General features: G+C 41.0%; 1 protein-coding gene across 1 annotated transcript in view; it reads left to right on the forward strand.

Moving 5' to 3' along the window:
• Window positions 1–20,069, forward strand: part of DYNC1H1 (dynein, cytoplasmic 1, heavy chain 1) — a 44,132-nt gene that overhangs the window by 12,332 nt on the left and 11,731 nt on the right. Inside the window, exons 23-57 of the mRNA XM_008938035.1 lie at window positions 468–641; window positions 1,369–1,534; window positions 1,613–1,801; window positions 1,885–2,079; window positions 2,786–3,068; window positions 3,341–3,441; window positions 4,939–5,098; window positions 5,397–5,640; window positions 5,821–6,004; window positions 6,486–6,698; window positions 6,877–7,115; window positions 7,212–7,368; window positions 7,797–8,024; window positions 8,260–8,490; window positions 8,616–8,756; window positions 9,013–9,246; window positions 9,836–10,042; window positions 10,136–10,257; window positions 10,634–10,799; window positions 11,070–11,233; window positions 11,473–11,602; window positions 12,368–12,501; window positions 12,767–12,881; window positions 13,004–13,165; window positions 13,242–13,456; window positions 13,553–13,757; window positions 13,887–14,060; window positions 14,158–14,277; window positions 14,390–14,510; window positions 15,877–16,072; window positions 16,644–16,761; window positions 17,731–17,946; window positions 18,499–18,711; window positions 18,903–19,030; window positions 19,451–19,604. Coding sequence (XP_008936283.1) covers window positions 468–641; window positions 1,369–1,534; window positions 1,613–1,801; window positions 1,885–2,079; window positions 2,786–3,068; window positions 3,341–3,441; window positions 4,939–5,098; window positions 5,397–5,640; window positions 5,821–6,004; window positions 6,486–6,698; window positions 6,877–7,115; window positions 7,212–7,368; window positions 7,797–8,024; window positions 8,260–8,490; window positions 8,616–8,756; window positions 9,013–9,246; window positions 9,836–10,042; window positions 10,136–10,257; window positions 10,634–10,799; window positions 11,070–11,233; window positions 11,473–11,602; window positions 12,368–12,501; window positions 12,767–12,881; window positions 13,004–13,165; window positions 13,242–13,456; window positions 13,553–13,757; window positions 13,887–14,060; window positions 14,158–14,277; window positions 14,390–14,510; window positions 15,877–16,072; window positions 16,644–16,761; window positions 17,731–17,946; window positions 18,499–18,711; window positions 18,903–19,030; window positions 19,451–19,604 — 6,199 coding nt within the window. The remainder of the gene's footprint in view (window positions 1–467; window positions 642–1,368; window positions 1,535–1,612; window positions 1,802–1,884; window positions 2,080–2,785; window positions 3,069–3,340; window positions 3,442–4,938; window positions 5,099–5,396; window positions 5,641–5,820; window positions 6,005–6,485; window positions 6,699–6,876; window positions 7,116–7,211; window positions 7,369–7,796; window positions 8,025–8,259; window positions 8,491–8,615; window positions 8,757–9,012; window positions 9,247–9,835; window positions 10,043–10,135; window positions 10,258–10,633; window positions 10,800–11,069; window positions 11,234–11,472; window positions 11,603–12,367; window positions 12,502–12,766; window positions 12,882–13,003; window positions 13,166–13,241; window positions 13,457–13,552; window positions 13,758–13,886; window positions 14,061–14,157; window positions 14,278–14,389; window positions 14,511–15,876; window positions 16,073–16,643; window positions 16,762–17,730; window positions 17,947–18,498; window positions 18,712–18,902; window positions 19,031–19,450; window positions 19,605–20,069) is intronic.

The raw sequence follows: 20,069 nt of genomic DNA on the forward strand, positions 1-20,069 counted from the left end.
ACAGCTATGATAGAAAAAGAAATTCAGGTGGTTTTTCTTACTAGTTCCAGTCAGCTACCTCAAGGATTTTTCTGGCATTGTGGCTGCAGCTAGCAGGCTGATTTCTCATCCTTTTTTCTCACCCTTCAAATGTTGTTTTCATCCTCTGCTTTAAGTTGCTCTGGTCATCCCTATTCATTCCACACACTTCCAGTTAGAGCCAAGAATCAGATTTATCCATCTCTTCAAGAAATGAAGAAAAGTAGACTTTCAGCAGTGGGACTGATAGATTGAACATTATAAAAGAGTTAGATTTTGTTGTGGACCTGATGTAGATGAAGAGCTATTTTAGGAATTTAGCCTTTTGTTCCATAGGGCAGCTGCAATGATTAGAGAGGCAGTGGTCATTTAGAAACAAATAACTTTTTTGTTCTGCAGGCCTGTGGTTACTAAGTTTGCACTAATGTACTGTGTTATTTTACTTGCAGCATCAGCACTGAGTTTCTGGCACTCATGAAAAAGGTGTCTAAATCTCCACTTGTGATGGATGTCCTTAACATTCAAGGTGTGCAGAGGTCATTAGAGAGACTGGCAGACTTGCTTGGAAAGATACAGAAGGCACTGGGAGAATACTTGGAAAGGGAGAGGTCCTCCTTCCCTCGGTAAGAAGCTGATGTTAGTTGGTGCTTGAAGTAATTTGAAGTTTTTGTGCAGAAGTTGTGTACTGTTCTTTAAAGAGTCTGCCAGTTTTTATGTCTTGCATACATACAAGGACTTATGGCCATTTAAAGATGTGTTATCTAAATACAGAATTTAGTTACAGCTGCTTCTCAGGAAGTGGGACTGTAACCTTACTTGCTCATCCGTGGCTGATTATAGGATTCAAATATTGCTTAAAGAACCATTGTAGCTGATTTCTGCAAACAGAGCTTATATTTTGAACTGCTTAATTCTGGCATTTACATTGGAAGACAGTGTCTGAATTGTCAAAATCAAGTGTTTAAGTCATTGGTTCTGCCTTAACCCATAGTCCTCAACTAGTTTGTCAGCAGTGTAGCATGAGAGTAAGAGTGAAGGAGGTACTGAGTGGGAGTTCTCATTGCCTAGTAGACTTAATTCAATCCCAGAGTTCTGCTGCAGGTATTGTGGGGATGAATGGGTAAAGAAAACCATCCACAGTGTGGAGCATGTGTACACTTCTGTATAGTACAGACCACGTGAACTGATACTTCATCTTAGAACTGAACTAGAAATTCTAGGAAATTTATAGTTCATGCATTTTTGCAAGTGTGGGGAAGTGAGCGTAAATTAATCCTTTGTAGTGGTCATTTGTGAAGCATATGTGATAGCTGGAGTTCTGATACAGATCTGATTTTATGTAATTATTAGGTTTTATTTTGTTGGTGATGAAGACTTGCTTGAAATCATTGGAAACAGCAAAAATGTTGCTAAACTGCAGAAACACTTCAAGAAGATGTTTGCTGGCGTTTCTAGCATTATTCTCAATGAAGATAATTCTGTGGTTCTTGGGATATCCTCACGTGAAGGAGAGGAGGTACAGCTACCATGTTTCTTTTTAAATAAAATTGTGAAATTGAGTGAGTGTAGGATGACTTAAACCTATTTCTTGCAGGTGCTGTTCAAAACACCTGTCTCCATCACAGAACATCCCAAGATCAACGAGTGGCTCACTCTCGTTGAAAAAGAAATGAGAGTGACCCTTGCTAAATTGCTTGCAGAATCTGTTACTGAAGTAGAAATCTTTGGAAAAGCAACTTCAATTGATCCAGCAGTTTACATCTCTTGGATTGACAAATACCAGGTATCCATATGGAACACTAAAGCATACTGCAGCTTGATTGGTTCAGTGAGGAAAACTATCTGATTGTGACTCCTGTTACACAGGCTCAGCTTGTTGTCCTGTCAGCCCAGATTGCGTGGTCTGAGAATGTGGAGTCAGCCCTCAATGGTGGAGGTGGAGGTGGAGACAACAGTCCTCTCCAGTCTGTGCTAGCTAATGTTGAGGTCACACTCAATGTCCTAGCAGACTCTGTGCTGATGGAGCAGCCACCTCTTCGTAGAAGGAAGCTAGAGCACTTGGTAAGTTAAAAAACTCCTTTCCTATTCCTATGGGTTTGCGGGGGTGGGGGATTTTTAAAAGCTTAATGAGAACATTGATTAGTCTAAGACTTATTTTTCCTCTCTGAAATCCAAGTTGCATGTAATTCGAGCAACTGCATCAAGACCTGATCCTGTAGGTTGTGGTATTTTTTCAATCTAGTCAGCTTAGTGCATGATAGAGTAATATAGACTAGCTCAGTGAATTGAGCTTCAGGCTAGGTCTTCCAAATATGGAAGCTACCGATTTTTCATTCAAAAGTAAAATAGCTCATTAAACTGCTTATTGTAATTATTATATGCTTTTGTTTGTAGGTAAGGACTGAGGGAAAGGTGGAGTTAAAATCTTCCTGGGTTATTTCTGTAGATTTTAGAAGGAAACATCTGTTTTAGGACTACAGTTCATAGTTTCTTCAGTAACTTAGAAACTTGGCAAGTAAGGTATCTAGTTCAGTAGTGCAACAGCTTAACAGACTAACTGGACCAGGGTGTGTTGCTGAAAGCTGGGCAAGTCCTTCAGAGCAATCAGCATTGTTGGTTTTATTGTAGCAACAGCTTTTAAGGCAGGGTAGGTCATGATTTCTAGGTGATGGCAGCTTACTGTGCTAATCTGAGAAGCTGTAGGAGTTGTGGCTTTATTAGCAATGGCTTGTATTGCTGTGGTCTAAAGAGTTACTTTGTTCTCCAGATCACTGAGCTGGTGCACCAGAGAGACGTTACAAGATCACTGATCAAAAGCAGGATTGACAACTCCAAATCCTTTGAGTGGCTCAGCCAAATGCGGTTCTACTTTGACCCAAAACAGACAGATGTGTTGCAACAGCTCTCCATTCAGATGGCAAATGCCAAATTCAACTATGGCTTTGAGTACCTTGGTGTTCAGGATAAGCTGGTACAGACTCCTCTTACTGACCGCTGTTACCTGACAATGACACAAGCCCTGGAGGCAAGACTGGGAGGATCACCATTTGGTAAGTTTGTACTGAAGGACAATAAAAGCTTGAAAGGATAAATTTTTATATATTTGTCTCTAATGTATAGCTTTAACGTAAACATGCACAGCACCTATAAGTAAGATAGTGGGGGAAAAAAGCGGTCTCCTGGGGGAAGTTGTAATAGTTTTACACTTCACTGAACAGTCTTCTTGGGGACCATCAGAATCAGCATGCCGGGAGATTACTCGAGTAGGCAGTAGTACCTCAGGTGGTGAACACTAAAACATGTCTGTCCCCCTTGAAAATAGGTCCTGCTGGTACTGGTAAAACAGAATCTGTTAAAGCACTTGGACATCAGCTTGGCCGCTTTGTGCTGGTTTTCAACTGTGATGAAACATTTGACTTCCAGGTAAGCTGTTTGATTAAAAAAATGTAGTCCTTGCTAACAAGCAATAGGAATCTCCTCAGAACTCTGGAACAGCCAGCAGTGTTTGCTTGCAAGGCAGTTATCTCGAAGTCTTAACTGAGTCTGTATGTGTGGGTTTTATGGATGCTCTGTAACAAAGAATGCCTGAAGCAAAAGTGAGGCATAACATTTCTTGGGGAGGGGTTCTGGTTTTTTAGAACAGGTAGTTCTATAGGAGCAAATGAAGGGAAAGGAAAAAGAAAGGGGGGGAGGCTTAAGACTGGCTTCAGTAAGGTAACTTAAACTGTTTAGTTCATGTTGATAGTACTGATAGAATGGAGAACAGATGAGGGCACGAGACTGCCAAAGTAGCTGTTCTGGTACCAAATTATTCTTTGCAACATAACTGGGGAGTTTGCCTCACCAGGTGAAAAATTTTTGAAAACTAAGAAAATCTACTGTGATATTTCAAAATTAACGACATCTGAAAACTGAATTCAATCCCTCTGCAAATCGTAGCACAGCGAATATCTGAAAGTAAAAACCTCAGTCAATTTGATATATAAAAAAGAATATTAAATGTAAATAAGGAATCGTGACACTTCATGGAGTCTGGCACATTACCCATCTTTTCTTTTTTCTGTACAACTGCATTTTGATCAGACCAGGGGTCCATTTAGATAGCATTTGGCCTGTAGTAGTTACTGTAAGAAGACACGTACGGAGTAGTAAAATCACAGATAGCGCTCCTTATTTGCCCCCAGTCCCCTTCCTACCTCTCAAAAGTTGTGAGGATCAGGAGGTCCCAGGCTGAAGTTTGTTATTCTGTTCACACTCCAGGTACTCATTTCTGCACTTAAATTCAGATACACACTTGCTTCTACAGCATTCTTTGCCAGAATTCCACTGCATTGCTATCTACTTTATGAGGGAGCACCTTTTGTCTTTTTTTAATGATTGCTTGGGTCTTATAGTGGGAAAGACAGAGAACAGCTGATGGCTTTTCGTCATAAACCAGTGGATTTTAGACTTCCATCGTATTCCCTCATGTTGCCTTTTGCAGTATCCTACCTTAAAGGTTGTTCTTTAGGTGGGAGCTTTATACTCTGGCCATCCGGTTTACTCTTCTGAAATGTTTTATGGTTATAGTATCCTCCTTGTGATAAAGAACTAGAACTGCACCTGGTATGAATGGTATCAGCAAACAAAACATTATGCAATGGACTTCAGTTATGACTGCTTTGTGAATATACTGCAGTACAGTATGTAGCAGCAGGAAGTTGTGAGCATTTTCTACAATTCTGTGAAGCAGTAAACATTTGAAAGTCAGTTAGAACCCTTTTGTAACTCTTGCAGTACTACAAAGATGGTAACCTACATGTAAATAAAGCTACTTTCTGCCTGGGATGCATTGTATAAAGTGCTCTTTCTTAGTGCCTTTGCCTGTGCATAGGCAAGAACGACCGTGCAGCTTCAGTGAACTTTTCCCTCTACTTGCAGGCGATGGGACGCATCTTTGTGGGACTGTGCCAAGTGGGTGCGTGGGGCTGCTTCGATGAGTTCAACAGGCTGGAGGAGCGCATGCTCTCTGCTGTGTCACAGCAAGTTCAGTGCATCCAGGAAGCCTTGCGAGAGCATTCCAACCCCAACTATGACAAGAGTACGTGGTTGTTCATTCCTAATAGTGTTGTACAGCATCTCTTATGTCTGTCACACTGTTCTGTTGCTCAGTTACGTTTCTCCCAAACAATCCAAAGGTGAAGCTGCTTTCTTATCGAAACTTAAAACATTGAAGTAACTTGCTGCTGGTAGAAATTTGTAGTTGGGTATTTGAGTTGCAGCACTAGAGGACCTGCTGTCCGTTACTGTAGGAAGCCAAAATAGAATAAAGTATGACTTCTCAGGATGATTGGTCATTGACTCAGGTGTGTAACTAAATGCATTCACTCTCTTTTCAGCTGCAACACCTATTACTTGTGAGCTGCTGAACAAACAAGTCAAAGTGAGCCCTGACATGGCTATCTTCATCACCATGAACCCTGGCTATGCAGGCAGATCAAATCTGCCTGACAATTTGAAGAAGTTGTTCCGTAGCCTGGCAATGACAAAACCAGACCGTCAGTTGATTGCCCAGGTCATGTTGTACTCCCAAGGTTTCCGTACAGCTGAAGTGCTTGCCAATAAGATAGTACCATTCTTCAAGTAAGTAACAAATTTGGCTCCAGTCAGTAAAAATAGAGCTTACTGTTCAAAGCTGTAATGGTCTTTGCTACTCGCTAAACACATTGTGCAGCAATCAGTTCAAGTAAATAGTGACATTTACTGAGTGTTGTCTTGGCCCCTATTGAGAATTCAATTGTATTCTGTCTTTTTGCTGCTTAGGCTTTGTGATGAACAGCTGTCCTCCCAAAGCCACTATGATTTTGGCTTGAGAGCATTGAAGAGTGTGCTGGTTAGTGCAGGTAATGTGAAGAGAGAGAGGATTCAGAAGATAAAACGTGAGAAAGAAGAGCGTGGTGAAGTTGTTGATGAGGGAGAAATTGCTGAGAACTTACCAGAACAAGAGGTAATGTGTGTGTCAACTCTTTACTTCTGTAATAACATACAAGATGCACAATAAACAAAGCCAGTAGTCCTACAGTGTTTACCATTGAGCATTAAGCCATGCAAACAAAGTAGTTAAAAAACGTGGTAATTAGATAGCTTAGAAGCACCACATTAAACATGTCTTGGGAGTCCCTGAATCCTTGTGAAAGAGTTGTTCTTACAAGATGCTGTGTTTATAACACTGCCACTCCCATTCCTCAGCAGCTAATACCAAGAGTGTAGTGAAGAGGTGTAAGAAACTACAGTTGCATGAACTGGAAGTCAGTAGGAATGTTTTGTGTAGTTTGAAAGTTGAAACCCCATCAGTGGCTGTTTTTACCAAGACCACCATTGTCTAGTGCTTTATCAGTAAAGCAATAGGTGAAGTATTCCTCATCAAACATGTTTGGTAAAGTGAACTTGACAAAAAAATCTTAACTAAATCATGACTCTCTCCACAGATCCTGATCCAAAGTGTATGTGAAACTATGGTGCCAAAACTGGTAGCAGAAGATATTCCGTTGCTGTTCAGTCTCCTTTCTGATGTATTCCCTGGAGTCCAGTATCATCGTGGGGAGATGACAGCCTTGCGAGAGGAGCTTAAGAAAGTGTGTCAGGAAATGTACCTTACCTATGGTGATGGAGAAGAAGTTGGTGGCATGTGGGTTGAAAAGGTAAAATATAAAGCTGCAAATGTGGAATTGAAGTTTGTGTACAAGACTAAACTTCCTTTTTTATTGTGAAAGATGGAACACTTTTTCCTTTTTCTTGTTTTAAGTGAGCAATGCATAGAAGCCTAGATTGACTATTGAAGTTAAGAATGAATTGGTACATCATTTCTTCTTGTCACAGGTTCTTCAGCTGTATCAGATTACACAGATAAATCATGGACTGATGATGGTTGGTCCCTCCGGAAGTGGAAAGAGCATGGCTTGGAGAGTGCTTCTGAAAGCCCTCGAACGGCTGGAGGGTGTGGAAGGTGTTGCTCATATTATAGATCCAAAAGCAATCAGCAAAGATCACCTCTATGGTACTTTGGATCCCAACACCAGGGAATGGACAGATGGCTTATTTACACATGTCCTGAGAAAGTGAGTCTTCAATAGCACAGATGAAAAAAGGCCATGGGTAATTTGGCCTTCCTAAGCCTTTGTTCTCAAATTAAATAAATATTTCTTTTATTGTAGAATCATAGACAATGTGAGAGGTGAACTACAAAAACGTCAGTGGATTATCTTTGACGGTGATGTAGACCCTGAATGGGTTGAGAACTTGAACTCTGTTTTGGATGACAACAAACTACTGACTCTGCCAAATGGAGAACGTCTCAGCCTTCCACCAAATGTAATGTTCCTTCTTTTGCATAGTTTACATGCTCTCCTATAAACTTGTTGCTTTTACCTTAATCTATGTTAGTATTCTCCCTCTTTCTCACCATTGTTAGTATTGTCCCCCTTTGTCATCACAAGCTGAGTAATACTGATCTCAGATAGTGGTTTGCTGGAGTTAGGAGCTTTTGTGGAAACAGGCATTTCATGTTACACTTACTCTGACCCTCTCAGGCAAACTTTATGGCTTGTATAAAAGTCTAGGGTAGCAGTCAGTAATGATGAACTTACCTTAGGATAGTTTAATGCTGCTGTTGATTATTCAAAGCCTAAATACAAATCGAGTTATTTTAAAAGTTCTCTGCTTTTTTAATGAGGGGGGGCAGTGTTTTGGTTTGCTTTTGGTTTTACTTCAAACTCTTATTTTATATTTCTGCCCGTTAGGTGCGTATCATGTTTGAGGTACAGGATCTGAAGTATGCCACTTTGGCTACTGTGTCAAGGTGCGGCATGGTCTGGTTCAGTGAGGATGTTCTCAGTACAGATATGATATTCAATAACTTCCTGGCCAGACTAAGAAGCATTCCTCTGGATGAGGGTGAGGAGGAAGCTCAGCGAAGGCGAAAGGGCAAAGAAGATGAAGGAGAAGAAGCAGCATCCCCAATGTTGCAGGTATAGTCAGATTACATTTTGGGGTAATGTAAGAAGGCTTGTGCAAGTAGTATGGTGTACTTAGAATTTATGACAGCCTATCGTAAAAAAGCTGACTTCCTCTTTACATCTTTTTTCTTTTTTAAAAAGAATAGTCAAATATGAAGCATTTTGTACCTTAAACAGAATTATTTCCTGCTGCCTGGTAACAAAATGGGATGCAGGTTCTGTGAGCAGTGTTTGTCTCCCCCAACAGATTCAGAGAGATGCTGCAACAATAATGCAGCCATATTTCACATCTAATGGCCTGGTAACTAAAGCACTTGAACATGCTTTCAAGTTGGAGCATATTATGGACCTCACCCGCTTGCGCTGCCTTGGTTCTCTCTTCTCCATGTTGCACCAAGCCTGTCGCAACGTGGCCCAGTACAACGCCAACCACCCAGACTTCCCAATGCAGATAGATCAACTGGAGCGTTACATCCAGGTAAACACAGCACGCTGCTGAGTGACTGCTGTGCTTGATGGGTCAGTATAGCAGCCAGGTTTGATTTATTGTTTGGTTTGTTCCATTACTCTAAAACCAATAGCTGCTTTTGATGTTGCTTACAGAGGTATCTGGTCTATGCAATACTCTGGTCTCTTTCTGGAGACAGTCGTTTGAAAATGAGAGCAGAGCTGGGAGAATACATTAGGAGAATCACCACTGTGCCACTGCCAACTGCACCCAACATACCTATAATAGACTACGAGGTAAACCTTTCTTATGCTACAAGTGTTTCTCTTTTGTGTTCTTAGAAGCTTGCTTTAGATATTGGAATGAAACTGGAAAATAAACCACTAAACTATCTTAACTTTATAGTTTCACAGTTCAGCGAATCAGCTGCCTGTTTAAGTAAACGCATTAAATTTGATACTACAAACTATTCTGGGGATTAAAAAAATATTTTAACTAAGGTTGAGTTATATTCTTATTCTAAATTGTCTGATTATGTTTTTATGCTCCTAGGTGTCCATTACAGGTGAATGGGTGCCATGGCAATCCAAGGTTCCTCAAATTGAAGTTGAAACACACAAAGTTGCAGCTCCTGATGTTGTAGTACCAACCCTAGATACAGTTCGCCATGAAGCATTGCTGTATACTTGGCTGGCAGAACACAAACCTCTAGTACTGTGTGGCCCACCAGGTTCTGGAAAGACCATGACCCTCTTCAGTGCCCTCAGAGCTCTGCCTGACATGGAGGTATGTGAGAGACTCTGTGTGTGCACACACCTGCACCACTTGCATGTCTGAATTACAGTAGTAACAAGTGTCTAATCTCCTTAAAGGTTAAAGCAGTCTTGATTTAGCATGGAAATTGTTTACTAGCCAGAATTCAGTGATACCTTCACTTCAGTCAGTCATGTATACATAGCAAAAAAAAAAACTATTGCATTGAACAGAATCTATATTTATGTCTCAAGATCCTTCACCTAGAAGCTAATTCCTTCCCTTGCTGCCTCAGTAGTACAGGAGCATTCCTCCATTTACTATTAAAAAACTTGTGGTAATGATTGAGAATTGCTCTTGTCCTTCAGTGTATTTAGGAGCAGTACCAGTTGCATGAAGTTGTGATGCTCCAAGAACGAGGTTGGGCAGGGGCTGTTGCTGCATGGTAAACAGAGATCCTGCAGTGGGAAGCAAACAGTATACAGGCAGTAACCTGAAACAGAGATGGCATGTGTACTTCCGCTGCAGAAAGCCCAACATGCCTGTTTCCAGGACTCTTGATATGCTTTCTTTCAAGCCATAGTGTATTTTAACTAATTCTTTTCACTGTTCTCATTTTAAGGTGGTTGGACTCAACTTTTCTAGTGCTACCACTCCAGAACTGCTCTTGAAAACTTTTGATCACTACTGTGAGTACAGGCGTACACCTAATGGAGTTGTGCTGGCTCCCGTGCAGTTAGGGAAGTGGCTGGTGCTGTTCTGTGATGAAATCAACTTGCCAGATATGGACAAGTATGGCACACAGAGAGTCATATCCTTCATTAGACAGGTTTGGTTTTCTTTGTAATAAACTTTTATCATAGCTGTTATTTTCAGGGAAATAGGGTGTTCCACTCATTCTATATATTTATTTATTTTCTAGATGGTTGAACATGGAGGATTCTATCGCACATCAGACCAAACATGGGTGAAACTGGAGAGAATTCAGTTTGTTGGTGCGTGTAATCCACCTACTGATCCTGGAAGAAAACCTCTCTCACATAGGTAATGTATCTAATAATATAGCATCAGAATAGGGGTCATAGCTAAAGCATTGACTCTGTAATGTGTTCTTAATACACTTGCTCAACACCTGCTGTGCTGAAACTTGTGTTCCTTGCTTTTGAACGGACTGCTGATTGGTCGCTATCCTGACAGCCAGACAGTGGACTCGCTGTCAGACTTCTTGAACAACCTATCTGAAATGCTGTGGATATTTGAGAATGCTTTTTGGTCTGAGTAATTTAAGGACTAGTCAAACCAACTGCAGTTACTGCTGATAAGTTTGAAACAAGCTGTTAGTTAATTCTGGCAAAAGATAATGGTAGTAGTACAGACAGCAGTTTGACTCTCTGGGCTCTGTAATATGCTCATCTTTCAGATTTTTGCGACATGTTCCTGTGGTTTATGTGGACTACCCTGGACCAGCTTCACTTACTCAGATATATGGAACATTCAATCGTGCAATGCTAAGGCTGATCCCATCACTTCGCACATATGCAGAACCCCTCACTGCTGCTATGGTGGAATTCTACACAATGTCTCAGGTAACTACTTGTTAAATACAGCCCTAAATTCTAAGTAGAAATCTTCCTTTCATGCTGATAAATGATTAAATGTTAAATGATGCTGAATCATTTAACGTGCATTGTTTTCCTTTTATTTGGATAGTATGTGTACAAGAAGTCAGCTAGTTACGTGAGTTCTGGTGAAAGCCACTGAATGATGCTAGCAAAGTAATATCTTGCAATACCAAGACCTGTAAAAAATAAGATGCTACTTTGGAATGAAGTAACTAACTAAGTTGAAATTTTTAGGAGAGATTCACTCAAGACACACAACCACACTACATCTATTCACCTCGTGAAATGACTCGATGGGTGAGAGGTATATTCGAAGCATTAAGACCACTAGAAACCTTACCAGTTGAAGGCCTTATCAGGATTTGGGCCCATGAAGCCTTACGTCTCTTCCAAGACAGGTAAAACCGACATGAGATGAGGTGGGGGGAGTTCAAAATTAATTTTCCCCACTCCTTACCAACTTCAATTAGAAGACCAAACTAAAGTGTAATTCAAAGTAAGTAGCTGGAATACAAATGGGAACATTTCCCTTTGCTCTGACACTCTTGGAAGTTGTATCTGTACAAAGCAGAACCATATTTCAGTTGTATCACTGCCCTGTGAGAATTTGTACTCACTGACTTGTGTCTTTATCCAGACTCGTAGAAGATGAGGAGAGACGCTGGACTGACGAGAACATTGATATGGTTGCTCTAAAACACTTCCCCAATATTGACAAAGAAAAAGCTATGAGCAGACCTATCCTATACAGCAACTGGCTGTCGAAGGTAAGTAAAATTAAAAACAAATACAAAAAGATAGTTCGGGAGCAACTGAGCAGCAGCTCTTATGGGTATATTAACATGGTAATCAGTGTCCATCCTTTTCTTAAACTGATTTCCAGGAAGATCTTAACTATGATTATCTGAAGTGAACTTTACCACAGAGTTAATAGCTGTTATGCTATGGATGTCAGCAACTTCTGGGAGTGTTAGTTTTCCTGAGATATATTATTCAATACTGCCTTTATGTGCTGTGATATCTCAAGAACACTAACACTCCCAGAAGTTGCTGGCAGCTACTGCTTATGGAATTCCTTGGATAAGGCAGTGACCCTTGAACAGTACTGATATTATAAATTTTATGATGGAGTGTTGCAATCTGAAGTGATCCAGCTGGGCAATCTGCAGAAATCCTGCTGGGTCAAGACAAAGTCTGTCTAGCCTGCCTCCAATCTCTTACTGTGAAATAAATTAGGAGAGGGTGGGAGGGGAGTAATTCTGTCATGCTACTTCGTGGTCTCTTTGGTGACTGGCACCAGAGACTCAATGTATAGTAGGTTCAGTAGGTGCAGTGTTTAAACCCCATGCTGCTGTGACACTCTAGGCTGTGGACATGTTCCTGTGCAAGTTAAATGAGTACATCTTTTTTAAGCTTTTGTAGAGGATGGCTACTTATGTTCTGATAGCTCTGCTTTCATCTGCTCATAAACTGATTCCTAAGAAAAATTCCCTTAATCTTAAATTCCATACTGTATTGACTGGTTCTTATAGGATTATATCCCTGTGGATCAAGAAGAGTTAAGAGACTATGTGAAAGCTAGACTTAAAGTCTTTTATGAAGAGGAACTTGATGTACCACTTGTGCTGTTCAATGAAGTCTTGGATCATGTGTTAAGAATTGACCGGTAAGTTGAGACTTCAGTTGCTGCTCATATAAATAGTATGTAGAGACTTTGTACTTGGGCTGCTCTGTTTCAGGAAGAGTAAGAAAGAATGGAGTATGATCCCATCGTTGTCCACAGACAACATACTGCTGACCTTCAGACAGCAGGATCCTGTCTGGAAGGGTGTGTCAGTTGTGGTGCTAACTTGAAGTTTAGCTGTTCCTGAGGAAAAGCTTCACTAAGGTGACAATACATGTCAAACATAATTGGTTATATTCTTTTTCAGAATCTTCCGCCAGCCACAGGGCCACTTGCTGCTTATTGGAGTCAGTGGAGCAGGGAAAACAACCCTCTCAAGATTTGTTGCCTGGATGAATGGTTTGAGTGTCTACCAAATCAAGGTAGGCATACTAGTTTAACTTAAACCTGTTCATCAAAATTCACATTTCTTAAACATTGACCCCTAAAAAATCCCATTCAAAGCAAACCCAAAATGTTAATAACCAATATTAAATCTTACTAGGTTCACAGAAAATACACTGGTGAAGATTTTGATGAAGACCTTAGGACAGTATTGAGACGTTCTGGCTGCAAAAATGAAAAGATAGCTTTCATAATGGATGAGTCAAACGTGTTGGATTCTGGATTCCTGGAAAGAATGAACACTCTCCTTGCCAATGGAGAGGTAAAAATATTTTAAGTAAATATTTTAAGCACCTTTTTACAACTATAAGCTACAGCAAAACTACTTTTTGAATTAGGTCCCTGGTCTCTTTGAGGGAGATGAATATGCCACCCTCATGACTCAGTGTAAAGAAGGAGCACAGAAAGAAGGTTTAATGTTAGACTCACATGAGGAACTCTACAAATGGTTCACAAGCCAGGTTATTCGCAATCTCCATGTTGTGTTCACCATGAACCCATCGTCTGAGGGCCTGAAGGACAGGGCAGCCACCTCTCCTGCGCTCTTCAACAGGTAATTGCTGCATATTCCAACATGTATTGCAAGTATTGTTAGAACAGTGTGTTTGGGGAAGCCTTTAAAAATGCTTTTTATATTTTTATATTTCAGGTGTGTCTTGAACTGGTTTGGAGATTGGTCAACTGAGGCACTGTACCAAGTTGGAAAAGAGTTCACAAGCAAAATGGATCTTGAGAAGCCAAATTACATTGTGCCCGATTACATGCCAGTTGTGTATGATAAGCTACCACAACCACCATCACACAGGGAAGCTATTGTTAATAGCTGTGTGTTCGTTCATCAGACTCTTCATCAGGTATGTTATTCTCAACTTACACAGATTTCTAGGCCACAGCATCATACACAAGTTTCCTAAAAAGAGTCATTTTTGGCATGCAAATAGATTTAAAACCATACATAATCTACAACTTTTTCTTCCCTAAAGGCTAATGCTCGTCTGGCAAAACGAGGAGGCAGAACCATGGCAATCACACCACGCCACTATTTAGACTTCATCAACCATTATGCCAACCTGTTCAATGAGAAACGAAGTGAATTGGAGGAGCAGCAAATGCATTTGAATGTTGGTCTCAGAAAAATCAAGGAAACAGTTGATCAGGTACATCTTTAAAACTTTGTCCTTTATAAGTCTAGAGTAATTAAATAGATCTCCATGCTTAACATGAATTCTTTCTCCACCTTACAATCAATCTCAGGTGGAAGAATTGCGACGTGACCTAAGAATAAAGAGTCAGGAACTGGAAGTGAAGAATGCAGCAGCCAATGACAAGCTGAAAAAGATGGTGAAAGAGCAGCAGGAAGCTGAAAAGAAAAAGGTAAAAACTTGTTAAATCTCTGTGCATAGTTAATATTCTTAGTTACAAAACAGAGCCTGCAGAGCAAGTACTGGAAGAAGTTCAGCTTCTAAAAGGTGAAACTTCCTTCTAGGTCATGAGCCAGGAGATTCAGGAACAGCTGCACAAGCAGCAGGAGGTCATTGCAGACAAGCAGATGAGTGTTAAAGAAGATCTTGACAAGGTGGAGCCTGCTGTCATTGAAGCTCAGAATGGTATGTTAGCATCTGAAGAGATCATGCTACAGGGCTGTCCCAACCCAGTGTTGGGGGAGGTTTCAATATTGTCCCAAGAGCGAGGTTAAGACACAAACAAGGTCAGATGCCATATACCCAGCACAACTTTTATTACAAAAAGAGAAAAATAGTAGAGAAGAGTAGCGATAAGACAGAGTGGAAACAAAAGGCAGAAATCAAGCAAGCAGTCAGTGGGGAATCGCCAGAGCAATTACCACCACGGGTCCACAGCGTGCTGTCAGGCTGGAGCTGTCTCAGCTTCAGGGATGGGCGGTGGAGCAGGAGCAAGGTGACAAGCAGGTGACAAGCAGGCCAGAGAGCCATGAGCAGGTGAGCCAGAGGTGAGCAGGGGAGGGGAAAAGAGAAAGAGAGGCCCCTGGGCAGTGCCTGCGCCGGTTTCAGTTGAGTCTGGGCTGGGTACTGACGTCCTGGCTACTCTCCAGGTTGGCACACGCTCTTTCAGGGGCACGTGGGTGCCACACAAATGCCTGCTCAAGGTGTCCTGCGTGACTCCAGGCAGAGGGGCTGCCGGGCCTGGGCACCAGGACTGTCTCATGCAGATGCCCATGCTCCACCTCCCCAGCAGGGGGAGGGGGGACAGGCTGTCAGTGCCATCAGGGCTTATGAGATGGCCCCTGACTAGTGCATGTGCTTGGCTCCTGACAGCATGGTCCACAGCCCAGACAGGCTCTGCCGAGCTCACACAGCTCTTCCACGTGCAGTCCTCCATCCAAGGCTAGCTTTGAGACACACACTTCATGGTTTAGTCCCTCACAGGGGCTTGGAGTTAAAACCAAAGCCTAAGGGAATGTGATTTTTGGTGTGGTCTGGGTTGGTCCTGTCTAACAAAAGCATAGGGTCTTAGCATGGAGCTGAACAGTGTTAAAGAAATTCCTAGTCTTTGAGCTGTGATTTTGTGCTGTTAGTAGTACTGATCCTCCTTGTACGGCTTGTGGTTTAATTTCTGGCAGACCAGCTCTATTTAGTTATTCTATATCACAAAGAAAGCTTCTAATCAGAAAGACCAGTGATGCCTTATTGCTGCACAGACATCATACAGTCAAGCTGTCTGTTCGTTACACTGGATAGAGGAATCACTGCTTTAAGTGAATCATTTCTAGGCAGCAGAATAAGTTGCCTGTGCCCAGTTAGCAAGCTGACATTCACAGAAGTTTATCTTGTGGTATAGTAATTTGAATGTTATCCACTAGTATCAGCTTCTCTGATAACCTCAAATTTCTTTGGAGAGTCTTGAAGGATTTTTACAAATCCAAGGTACTTTAATGGACTTGGCTAACTGTTTTTCTTCACAATCGACACTGATGATATTTCTTGCTCTGGTTAGCTGTGAAGTCCATAAAGAAACAGCACCTGGTAGAGGTCCGCTCTATGGCTAATCCACCTGCAGCAGTTAAGCTGGCACTGGAGTCCATCTGCCTGCTACTAGGTGAAAGTACAACTGACTGGAAACAAATACGTTCCATCATCATGAGAGAGAACTTCATTCCGACGATTGTCAATTTCTCTGCTGAGGAAATCAGGTAAAGTGTGAGCTATTTATGTGAATAATATAAAGATATGGAAGGTCTTAACTGAATTTCTCTCTATGTAATTGCTTTGGTAGCACTTCTTTTAAAACTAATTTGTTCCTGCTTGTAGTGAATGGAAAGTGGTACAGGAAACAAACTACTGAAGCAAAGGCAAATCATGCAAACTGGGACAGTTATGTTACTAGTTGAAAGTACTTAAGCAGCAAAAACAGACCAGGTTGCTGAAGGCTTTATCCAAGCTGACCTAGCAGACTCTGACTCTGAGCAGAAGGTCAGAGTAGACACACCTGAATTCGTTTCCAACTCCAGATTTTTCTGAGCAGAGTTCAGCAATTTGAGAGTGGCTAATCTAAAGATACTGTTAAATGCCTTTTATGATCCATAAGCTGTAGTTTCTGAAACAGAATCTTGATCTAATTAAAACATCCCAGCTACAAGTCAGCAAAACTGCTAGGGAATGTTCCTGTCAACTGTGGAAGGCAGGCCAAATAAACGGATACTGAACATCTGCATGTGGACATGCTATGTACTCATGCTGTCTCTAAAAACTTTTCCCTTGCAGTGATGCCATCCGGGAGAAGATGAAGAAAAACTACCTGTCAAATCCAAGTTACAACTATGAAATTGTAAACAGGGCATCACTGGCCTGTGGACCTATGGTGAAATGGGCAATTGCACAGGTAAAGTCAGCACTGTGGGGAAGCAAACACAAGGTCAAAAGAGTGAGCCTGAAGATGTGTAACAATATCTGAAGGCTCTGAATTTGCCTCTGTTCAACTAAACTATTTTAGAATTAAAGAACTGGGTAGATGGTTCATATCAATGATTTTGGGCTCCGTAGTACTGTGCCAGGTAACTAATGGCCACTTGCGATAAAGCTTTTGGGCCGAGAAGCTTGAGGTTTTCAGTAAACAGCAGATACTTTCTGTATGTAGCATCATTCCACGATTGAGAACAGTACAGTTCTCAACTGGAAAATTAAATGTTATCCTCTTAGTAGAGACTGCATAAGCTTTGTCTTGCCTCAGAGCAGGGCATACTCACAGGCACCTCTCCAAGGTCTTTTAAGCACAGTTATAAATACTTGACTAGTTTCCTAAAGAAACAGTCTTTTGAAAAGGTGCCCTGCGACTGAGGTATCAAAGAGTGGTTTTATTTGCCTTTTGGTGTTGAACACAGCAGAGTGATTGGCTTGTTAAAACTGCCTGTTCTGAATGACATGATGTGGAGGCACTGTTCAGCTTGAATTTTGCCAGTAGGCCCGATCCTAATTGTTCTGTGGCTTAGCTATTACTCGATACTTTATTGAGAAAGGCAGACTAGCACAGTACTGGCATGGACACCCAGTCAAGTATGCAAAGTAGTATGCACACTGCTTAATGTGGTCTCAACCCTTCAGATGACTTCCTGTAAATCTACAGAGCAGTAAAAGGATCTTGCAAAAAGCAATTACTTGTGTCTGCTTGGTTTAAACTGGAGTCTTTGGGACTGATAAACAATCCTAAGGTTCTCTTAAGCTATTATTTCTTATACAGGTCACAAGTAATTAAGCTTGAAAAGATGCAGTTGATAGTGCATACCTGAATGCTGTGATTCTTGTTAATACATGCCATTTTAGAAAGTATAAAGGGCCTGTTTACTGTTTACAGTTAAACTATGCTGATATGTTGAAAAGAGTGGAGCCTCTACGCAATGAACTGCAGAAACTGGAGGATGATGCCAAAGACAACCAACAGAAAGCAAATGAAGTGGAGCAGATGATACGTGATCTTGAGGCCAGTATTGCCCGTTACAAAGAAGAATATGCAGTACTGATTTCGGAGGCTCAAGCTATTAAGGCTGACTTGGCTGCTGTAGAAGCAAAAGTAAGACTTCTGTATTTTCCATTTAATCTTTGACAGCTGGAAATTCAATCATTCTGCAGCTTGTGAGCAAAATTGGTTACTTTCCCCATGCAGTGTATTGGAGCAGTCTCTTTCATCTCTGGATGTCATGAAACTTCTTAAGCTACTGAAACCTGGCTAGAGTTAGAAATACCAGCTCATGTTGCTGGTTCATTGACAAAACAGTTCACATAAGGCTTTAAAATAAGTAGAAGGACTTTGCAAATAGGCCTGGATGGATTGTAATTGTAATGTGTAAATGGACTTGCCATGGGAACAATTTCTGTATGTACTTGATCTAATCATTAGCATGTTACTACTTATGTTAGTACTGAGCACTTTTAATTTCATCAAGGTAACAGTTAAAAACAACATCATAAATTAACACTGGATTGAAGAAACAAACAAAATTTCATTCTAAGCTTTTCCATTTGAGCCTTGAATCAATATTTAAATGTCCCAAGAGACTTGTAATACTATTTTTTTTTTTTTTTTTAAATTGTCTAAAGAGTCTACTTCACCATTTATTTCTAGGTAAACCGTAGCACAGCTCTTCTGAAGAGTCTTTCGGCTGAACGTGAAAGATGGGAGAAGACAAGTGAAACTTTCAAGAACCAGATGTCCACTATTGCAGGAGACTGCTTACTTTCAGGAGCTTTTATTGCCTATGCTGGGTACTTTGACCAGCAGATGCGTCAGAATCTGTTCACTACGTGGTCTCACCATTTGCAGCAAGCAAATATCCAGGTACAGATGCAGTTATGACTAAGTTAGCCATAAACCAATTTACCGCAACAGCTAAAACAGCATTAAGACTGCTGAGTAAAGAATGGAGCTGTTGGAAAAGAGTACCTCATAGAGCTGCATTGACTCAAAATGTGTTCGCCAGCTAGCTGGACAGTCTCTAATGAATTGCCGCCCGCGTGTGCTCGTTGCAGTTCCGCACGGACATCGCCAGGACCGAGTACCTGTCCAACGCTGACGAGCGGCTGCGCTGGCAGGCCAGCTCTCTGCCCGCGGACGACCTGTGCACTGAGAACGCCATCATGCTCAAGCGCTTCAACAGGTACTTGCTGCTAAGATACAGAGTCCTGAAGCAACACGCTCGCAGCAGGCGGGGTTTGCACCTAACCAAGAATCACATTAACTTTTTCAAAGCACTCTTCCACTGTTGTGAGGGTTTCTAAAGTTGTAAAGGCTTCTCAGCCATGTGTAAGCATAAAAACTCAGTCATCTTTGCTTGCCTTTTTTGTTATACTTAGCTGCTAAAATAAGTTGGCTTCAACTGAAGCTATTTTGTTGTCCAAATACAGGCTTAGCTTTGAAAACTCTGAACTGAAATAAGTAATTGAACACAGCCAACTTATTCCTTCAGTATACAAGCTTTTAAAGTTGACACTAATAATGCAACCTAAATTTATAAAACTGCTTGGAGGTTGTCTGCAGTCAAAACCCAAGTAACAACTATGTTTTATTCCTAACTTAGGTATCCATTGATCATTGATCCCTCTGGGCAAGCAACAGAGTTTATCATGAATGAATATAAAGACCGTAAGATAACTCGTACTAGTTTCTTGGATGACGCTTTCAGGAAGAACTTGGAAAGTGCCTTGAGATTTGGTAACCCACTTCTAGTCCAGGTTAGTTGCATGACTGTGTAAAAACTATTAAAAATTTTTGAATTCTGCCCTGTGTACTAGAAAAGTTTGCAATTGTTCTGTTAGTAAGGTGCAAACAACTTTGTTTTCAAACTGTAACTTTACACGTAAATCAGTACTGAGTGATATGTGAGTTGTTAATCCTGGGAAAAATACAATCAGTGAGTTACACAATCAAAAGAAGGTATGTCCTTTTTCCATCATTCCAAGGTCAAATTTTCTTATCTTGAAATTATCTTTCTTTACGTCCACTCTATGACTTGCACCCTGTCTATCTATTCCTTTGTTTCCAGATGCTATCTCTAGTTACAGGTAATAGGACCTATTATGGCTTGTCATGTAGAATTAAATCTGCTCTGAGGAGCAGGAAGAAGTTTCAGTAATACGGAGAAGTAGGCAACTGTAGGAATAGTTGACTTTCACTTGAGATGAACATATTTTCAGTTT

Source organism: Merops nubicus, unplaced genomic scaffold (genome assembly GCF_000691845.1).
Source record: "Merops nubicus isolate BGI_N331 unplaced genomic scaffold, ASM69184v1 scaffold19323, whole genome shotgun sequence".
Taxonomy (NCBI): Eukaryota; Metazoa; Chordata; class Aves; order Coraciiformes; family Meropidae; genus Merops; species Merops nubicus.